The sequence below is a fragment of the Ixodes scapularis genome, unplaced genomic scaffold (genome assembly GCF_016920785.2).
Source record: "Ixodes scapularis isolate PalLabHiFi unplaced genomic scaffold, ASM1692078v2 PGA_scaffold10__122_contigs__length_95168666, whole genome shotgun sequence".
Taxonomy (NCBI): Eukaryota; Metazoa; Arthropoda; class Arachnida; order Ixodida; family Ixodidae; genus Ixodes; species Ixodes scapularis.
In genome coordinates, this window is record NW_024609836.1 from 48128474 (window position 1) to 48137501 (window position 9028).

At 46.1% G+C, this 9028-nt stretch overlaps 1 protein-coding gene across 1 annotated transcript; it reads left to right on the forward strand.

Annotated features, from left to right (window-relative positions):
* The first annotated feature begins 2736 nt into the window (after window positions 1–2736).
* Window positions 2737–3748, forward strand: LOC120843108. The gene is made up of 2 exons (XM_040214339.1): window positions 2737–3317; window positions 3427–3748. The coding sequence occupies exons 1-2, from the start codon at window positions 2962–2964 to the stop codon at window positions 3494–3496; spliced, it is 426 nt and encodes a 141-aa protein (XP_040070273.1). The 5' UTR covers window positions 2737–2961; the 3' UTR covers window positions 3497–3748.
* The last annotated feature ends 5280 nt before the right edge of the window (window positions 3749–9028 follow it).

Consider the following 9028-nt stretch of genomic DNA (forward strand, 5'->3'; position numbering starts at 1 on the left):
TGCCTCAAGGTCACGTGACTCTCACTAGGTCACGTGACCCCCAAGGTCACGTGACCCCCGCCCCCCGAGGTCACTTGACCCACTCCCCCAGTACCCTTCCCTCCTCCTCCTCAAGAGCTGCACTCTAATTTGGCGTTACAGGGAGTTGTAAACGGCTTTCATTTTTTTGCTAAACATGTTACTGACAGTGTGCGTGTGTCTGTGTGTGTGTGGTGCCCCTACTGGCTTTCAAGAGTTCAACTACCGTACGTTTCAGGAACTTGCCCAGCGTTATTTTGAGTACATCGAAAGTTATTTTTTGTCAACAAAGAACTCGATTGCCGCAATTTGGTCTGATCACTTTCGCGTACAGCTGCTTACGCTCGGGTCTGACTACACGTTGGTTTTTATCCCCTTTTTGAGTTTCAATATTTGTGCAAAACTCAGCGTAATATAAACTTCTAATCACTTTTTAAACTGCCTTTTGGGTCTGGTTCAAAGTCATTTTGGCGCTAAAGAGTTCAAAGGCTGAGGGGATCTGAAAGGTTGAAGGCCTAAACGGGTTTGAAAGTATGAGGGGGTTTGAAGGGCTGAAGGGTTTTGAAGGGATGAGAGGGTCCCATAGCAATCAGGATTGAAGCGTTATTTTTAAATAGGGTATCACTAGGGAAAAGAACTTCGAGCGTTTTAATGCTTTTCACATATTCAATGTTGAATGATGCAAATTTCGAGAGACTGTACAGCGTATGACGCGAACCACGGGGGCTGAACATTATTTTGTTTCTGATACATTGATATTGAAACAATTTACTTCAGCCCTACCTTTAAATCTTAAACGAAATACACTGACTTTATTTATAAGGTCTTCGGATCCGTGTGAAAATTATATACGCGAGTCATCTGCGTAAATTATATATTTGCTATTTGAATCAATGTTTACTATATCACTATATATAATAGAAAAAAGGAATGCCCTTAGGATAGTTGCTTGATGGACTCCAGATTTAATTTATTTCATTTCATTTATTGTTCCTTCAAAGCGCCCGGAGGCATTACATGAGGGGGGGGGGAGAGACAAAAGAAAAAGTTCGCTGCAAAAGCAAAAAAAAACACTAACATTGAAAACAGTACGCGACAGATCGCGCACACATACACAGCATACTATATACACGTTGAAAGTAGTGAAAGCGCACAATAAAGACGAATACGAAGACGGAGAGGCAAACAGGACGAGCGCTGACTATCAACTGAATTTTTTATTCGAAAAAATAGAAACAGCAAAATAAAACCAGGAAAAGCCACAAATACTACAAATGTGACTAGTCATCAATGACTCGGCCACCACACGTGTCAATAAAGTCCACTTCCTTTTTGTGAAGGAAAAGTGAGGGTTGACTGATACACTTATCAGGACATTCCTTCTTTATCATATAAGCCTCCAGTACCTCCCTCGCCACCTTTTCTTTACCTCTCCCAACGATTGTAGTGCCTTGGAAGTTGGGAATGCAGCAGCAATCTCTGCGATGTATGGCACCCGACGCTGCGCCTGGGCCCCTAGATGCCCCCTTTACTGCACCGGAACTCCAAAGCGCCCTCCGGAAGTGTCGTAAGAAGACTGCAGCTGGGCCCGACGGGATCCCTTACCAGGCGCTCACGAACTTAACGAACGATGCACTCGAGGCCCTCCTCACCTGGTTCAACTCCATATGGGACTCTGGCGACGTCCCAGAAGAATGGAAAGTAGCAACGGTTGTTCCACTACTGAAGCCAGGGAAGCCCCCAGACAAAGCTGAGTCTTACCGCCCAATCTCGCTGACCTCGTGCATAAGTAAGTTGTTCGAAAGACTTGTGCAGGGGCGCCTTCGGTGGTACCTGGAAGAACGCACGTGTCTCCCGGAGTGCATGACTGGCTTTAGGAGAGGGCTGGCAGCACAAGACAGCATCCTGGACCTCACGAGCGACCTTGAGGAAAACAAGAACAGGCGGAGAAACACGGTGGCAGTCTTCCTCGACGTGGAACGAGCCTACGACGGCGTGCCGCCATCCACTATACTCCGGAGATTGACAGAGATTGGACTGACCGGAAAAATTCAAGTCTTCCTGGCCAATTTTCTTACCGGACGCAAGATCCAGATTCAAGCTGAAGGCGCGGCATCCTCGCCAAGACTGCTTCACAGAGGACTGCCTCAGGGAAGCGTGCTAAGCCCGATTCTCTTCAACATGGTTATGGCACCACTACCGCACTCTCTTCCTTCGACCCCTCTCCCGGTTCAGGTGTCGATCTACGCAGACGACATCTGCCTCTGGGTTACGGGCATCTACACCACGCAGATCCACCGCAGCATACAAAGCGCCGTTCAAGCGGTAGACACCTTCCTGACCAAATCCGGGCTATCCCTCTCCCAGGATAAGACTGTCTGGATGCCGGTACGCGGAAATGGTCGACGTTTTCGCCCCCCTGACATCAAACTGGCAGGAAAACCCCTCACGTGTGTGAACAAACAACGCTTCTTAGGAATTGTCATCACAAGTCGGTTGCGCTGGGCACAAGCAGTGAAAGCGACAACCGCCGTATGCAGGCCGGCCATGAACGCTGTCCGCCACATGACGGGTACCACATGGGGTTGCACAGAACGGACCATCACTAGCGCCCAGTCCGCGCTGGTGACGTCTAGAATCCTGTACCGGCTTCCTTACATGTTCCCGTCCCAGACGGATATGGAGAGGCTGGAGCAAGGGCACAGACGTGGGCTACGTACAGCACTGGGAATTCCCAACGCGGCCAAGAATGCTGTGGTACTCCAGGAGGCGGGAGCAGAGCCGCTTACAGTCCAGGCCAGAGCCAGAAGACTCTCCCAGTTAGCCCGGCTCTCTACGACTCTCCCAGGCAGGTGTTTCCTGCAGCGAATCCAAGCTCGGACCAAAGGGTCATGGCACGACACGGTAGAAGATTTCCTTAACATAGCCGGCCCGCTACCGACGATGACGAGCGAAGCAAGGGTAGCGCCCTGGGAAGTTGCCAAGGTATCCATCGAGCTACGGATCAAGCGCCTGCGAGCCAAAAAAGTTGGACCGATCAACGCTCTCAGAGAAGCTGTGGAAAAACACATCGAAGAACGCTACGGTGGTTGGCTGCAGATATACACGGACGGCTCTGTAAACAAGGCTAGAACATCCAGCACGGCAGCTTTCTACATCCCGGAGTTAGCCCTGGAATGGTGCGGCAGGCTACAGGCGCCTACATCCTCCACGACGGCCGAGCTAGTGGCTATTGACAAGGCCCTCCAAGCGGCTGCCCAGCTGTCACCTCACCGGATGGTGCTCCTCACCGACTCAAGGTGTGCCCTCCAGAAACTGGCCAATGCAGAATGCGCGGATCCCGCGACCACTGCAGCGAGACAAACTCTATCGTTCCTGTTATCCCACGGATCTACGGTATGTTTCCAGTGGATCCCAGGACACACTGGCATTAAGGGCAACGAACGGGCTGACAGTCTGGCCGGTGAAGCTCACCTAGCGCCTCGCACTGTCCCCACACCACCACACCCACAGCAGGCGGCACTCAACGTCCACTGGCACCTTCAAGACAGCAAGCCAAAACCGGCGCTACCAAGAGGTGCGCTGTCCGGCCTATCTCGGGCGGCGCAGACTCTTGTGCGACGCCTGCGCACAAACACGGCCTACACGAATGCTTTCCTTACGAAGATAGGTAAGGGGCAGCACCCACTTTGCTCCCAGTGTAACTCCGCAGAGACGGTGGAACACATTCTGTGTGTCTGTCCAGCATATGAAACTCAACGAGCAGCACTGCGCAAAAGACTTGGCAAGAGCGACCTCACAACAAATGACATCCTTGCACCCGACGGTTCCGGACGAAAGTGCCAGAACATCCTGAAAGCCATGTTGGCATTTCTACGAGACACAAAAACTATAACCCGACTTTAATTTTTTTTTTTTTGACGTTACCTGCCCATGCCAGCTACCCCGTGCTAGGCTAACCTAGGTGACGTTTAAAACCAAACGACGAACACACACACACACAATGGAATTTTATAGACCACGCCCACCGCACATTCCACGTATTTGTTTACGTGCTTCACTGTGCATTGCCGCTTATCTTTGCCTTTTTCTTTTATCCTCGGACATAGTTGAGCCAGTTTACGTGGTGCTGAGAATACCAGAGGTACCTCGAACCTTTCCGCCACTTTTTTTATATTGTGTGACACCCTGTGTAAGTATGGCATCACGTGGGGTCTTGCTCTCTTTTTTTGCTTGTCCTTTTGGCTTTTGCCCCTGAACTTCTTCAGAAGTTCAGGGGTTCGACCCGCGGTGGTCTTGTTTTTTTTTTTTTTTTTTTTTTCTCGAAAATTTTGTTTTATCGAGGCATTTGGCGATATTTATGAGTGCGTATAGCTTTACTCTTATATAAATGCTGCCCTTGTTGATGAAATTCCCTTTGCAGTGGCAGTCAGACGTCATCTGATGGACCATCAGGTGACGTCTGATGATCCATCACGCTCCACCAAGGCTGCTGACTGACATTTAGTGTCCCAAATTACGTATCTTGATGGAATTTTCAATAGGGCTGCCATATCCAAGTTGAACCCTCAATAATCAGACATGAACTTATTTAACGAGGCAATCACATTTTCATATGAAGCGATGTGCTAACAGATGTTAGTGGCTGCTCCGAAAGCGTCAACGGTTACTGTAAACCAATAATTTGCCTGCCACAAGACCTGATACGAAAGGTCTAATGCTGCTTCCACCACTGCATTTACAGCAGTTGGGGGAAACAAAGACACTTGAACAGATTCATGCTAATAAAACGTTTAATGGAATCAATTGTATTTGAGCGCTTCCATTAACCGAAAAAAAAGTAATCAGATATTAACCTGCACTGCTAAAGCTCCATTCCAGCAGTTACTACTCATTTCTGAGCAAAGCCACCATCTCGGTCGTGCTTTCCGTGTGTTTCCTATTGCGGACAAGGTCATTTTTAGTTGATATATCAGGACTGTTGGGGAGTCCTGTTGCCTACTTTAAGTCACGAGGGACATATGGTTCGGATACTGTTTCTGCACATGTCAGTAGAGATGAACGTGGAATCATGAGCCATCTGGTTACCGATGGTGGTGATCAATTCAAGTGTCCTCTGGTTCTAGATTCAATGTGCACAGAAACGCTTAGCACACAGGTGTTAAGTTGTTGAAGTGATCTTGTATCCTCGAGCCTTTGCTCAGAATATCAACCTAATTGACTTCAATCAATCCCACTCAAGTCAAAAGCCATACAACCACAATCTGTGTCCCCAAGCCTTTGCTTTGAAGTCCACTTTGACCGGCCATAAGCGAATACACACAGGTAAAAAGCCTTCTTAGCGCAAGCAGTACCCCAAGGCTTTTACTTATAATAAAGGTGTGATCCTCCACAATCGAGCATGCACAAGAGAAAAGCCATTCAAGTGCACGCTTTGCCCCCAAGCCTTTGCTCACAGTATCAATCTGACCTGCCATAATCGAACGCCCAATGGTGAAAACCTTACAAATATGAGTGTGCCCGAGCCTTTGTTCAAAATGACAATCTGATTCTCCACAATCTAACACACACAAGTCTAAAGTGAAAGCAATGATCCCAAGCCTTCGGTCACAATAGCAATCTGATCCACACACAATCGAACCCACACAGGTGAAAGGCCATTGAAGCCCAAACTTTGCCCCTCAGTCTTTGCTTACAGTACCCATCTGATCTGCCAGAATCAAAAACAGTGGTGAAATACCTTATAAATGTAAACAGTGCCCACCAACCTTCGCTTCCAATCGCAGTCTCTTCCCCCACAGTCGAACTAACAAGTAAAAATCTATTCAAGTGCAAGCTTTGTCTATAGACATTTTCCGCTTACTCTCGGCCCCGACCGCCAAGTAGGCATATCCGGTATGGGCGACGAAAAAATATCAAAACGTTTCAACCTGCAAATAGTAAAAAAAAAAAAAATAGAGGGGAGGCAAAACGAAAATGTGTGATGGTTACGTTTATGTCCTAACTGCCTTATATTGGCGTGGCGACGGCAAAACAATGTTTCCGCCCATACTGGAAGTGACGACAATTCAAGATGGCGGCGTCCTTGCGGCGCTCAGATAATGCAGCATGATACACAGAATTGAACACAGTGGTCAAAAACCTTAAAAGCGCAAGCAGTTCCCCCAAGCCTTTGCTTTTCGTATCCACCATAATCGAACGCAATGGTCAAAACCCATAACCCTTTGAGGCAAGATGTGTTCCCAAGTCTTTGCTGAAACTTTCCATCTGACAGCCAACAATCAAATACGCACAGGCAAAAACCCATTAACTGTAGGCAAAGCCATATAATTTTGCTCTTGCTTCATGTATCTTTGCACGTCCTCCAGGTATTCCTTTCAGGTGTGACGTAATACATTTGTAAAAAAATGTCTTCATTCTTATGTTTTTATTTAGTCCGCTCTATGTGAGTGCAAACTTCCAGAAAATACATATACGACTGAATTTGATTTCACCGTCTTGCAAAAAAAAAAGAGGAAAAAGGCTGGCAGTTTTAACCCCCACACTCGTTTCTTTCAGCTGTTACAATTCCTGGTACTGGGATAAGTGTGGAGTAATGTTTTATGAGGTTCTCATTTCGACGTTGTGTACCATGCTATGATCCCATTTCAGTTGTTTCCTTGGCAGGAGATCTGTTCCTGAAATGTTTTTATGCATGAACAGCTTTTTGTGCACGCGATTTGGCCATTCCTAGTTGAATTATCACCTACGAAGATTTTGCTATGAATTACGCTTCACCGCTTTTAATAATCTGAAATGCCTTTAGAAGCTGCACTGACGAAAGTACGTGTTATACATGGTTTATTTCTGGACTGCCTGGCCATCTGCGTCTGAATTTTAAGACATGAATGTCATTCTACATCAGGCTGTGTCTTTTTGCGCGTTGTTTTGTATTATGGTGGATAATCGGTGATTTCTATGCTGTCCTAATAGTAAAGATTCCTTGTATTCAGCCATGAGTCTGCTGGGATTACCGAGTTCTTCGAATGGTCGGTAAATCTGTTTATTTTTGCATTTTGTAATAATTTCTAAGTATAGCTTCATTGTGTTTTTAACTTTTGTCTCGTTTGTCTTGAGCTATATCTGCAGATGAAAAATATGTAATCAGACTTCAGTTCCGCTGTTCCTCGGAAATAAAAATTGACAGTTCAAGCTTAGAGTGTTATATTTTTTTTTCAGCCATTGCAGATCTCACCTGAAATAAATGCGCAACTGGCACGACAGATCACTTCAAAGTACCTATTTTGCCATCCTGTGATCTCACTAAGGCCGTTTCGTTGCCAGATAATTGTCTGCCAAGTGAACGTAAACATTGCAGCAGTGGTGGTTTCTGCTGCGATTGTGACAAATGCCCCCTCCTACTCCTCAGCACTGGCAACTTTGTAATTGTGTAATGTTAAATGACACCTTTTGCTTTTGAATTATCACTGTCTCTACCATTTATGCAACTGCTTTTTTGTTTCACCATGCACTCGTTCCTGGGGGTTGGAGCTATGCCTCTTAGCTCCCTTTCCCAGAATTCGTGGACTGTGCACGTGGTACGAGGAACAATGCCTATTGTAATTTTTTGCTATTTAAGATTTAATCTAGCCTGTAGTTGACTACAGAACTTGTTAAAAATGGCAATTCATGCACATTAAAGTCTAGCGGCAAAGAGTCCCAGTGATTGGCAGTTCGAACAGGAAAATAATCCAATCAAAACCTAACTACAGCAAACTGTACAGTATGACAAGAGGGTGTTATGTCAGCAACTTGCTATAGCTCACTTGAATACAACACTTTCAAATAAAAATGATAAAGCCTGCATAGGCAGGATATATTGGTAATTTTGGCTTTATTTCACACTGCAGTCCGAAGAACACAAAACTCTACTATATGCATGGCTCGAAAATTGGCAAACATTTAAGAGGACCTGAGCTTTGAAAGGGGGAAAATTTCGCGGCACGCGAGCCATGCATATCTAAAATTATAATCTGCTTTAAAATTCGTGACGATTTTACCAAGAGATTCCCCTTTTTGTGCAACAGGGGCAGGTGATAAGAGATTTTCGCTCCAGTGATGGACACTTACAGCATGCGGTCCCTTCTCCTTGTGGGATAGGAGGGAATGGACAGCATTGCTTTTTATAAGTATAATATACGACACGGGTGGCGGAGCTGCGGCTCGCGAGCCGCCTGTGGCTCTTCGCGTGCTAAAGCGCGGCTCGCGGCTCCCCCGCCTCCCTCCCGATCACACGAGCACTTCCCCAAAAAGAGAAATGGAAGGCGTTTTAAATCGAAAGACAGGTTGCGGTTAGGTAGTCTCGTCCTACTGCTAGCTTGCGTACAGTTGGGCAGCTTTTGACTAGGACAGATGGAAAGTAGTTCGGTTTCATGGTCTTGTTTGCGGCTCTCAGGCCGGGTCAGGTTGGCCACCCCTGATATATAATTATATTTTAAAACTTGTAAAAATTGTTTTGCAGTAATGAAGTCAAAGCCACGGAGCAATGAGCCACATAAAACGCCTTTATTAGTGTTCATTATAGTTGGTTACAGGTTTAGAAAGCCAAGCTCACGCAAAGTCGTTCGCTCTACACTTTAGAAAAGCAAATTCAGGAAAGTAGGCAAGGAAGAACCCGGCCGCCTATCCAGTGTTCACTCTATTAAAGTGAAAAAAAAGGGATTTGTCGGAGGTTCTTTCCTTCTTACGGTGCAACAGACTGGAGTGATAGGAATTATCGTCACGGTGCACATTTTTTAAAAATAATTTATTATACTCTTGTTCTGGCTCGACGTGTTCATCCCTTGTTGTGGGTTAAGGTATCACTTTATGGATTACGTTACTTAGAGCTGTTTGTCTGCAATTAGATTATAACAAGTTGATTATGGACCCGGTAATTGTCCTCACAATTAGCGGTTAGTTTAGGCTCCAAAGTTACACATAGGTAGTGAAGCACAATGCATGCGACCAAATATTTCGGGTGTAAACCCGG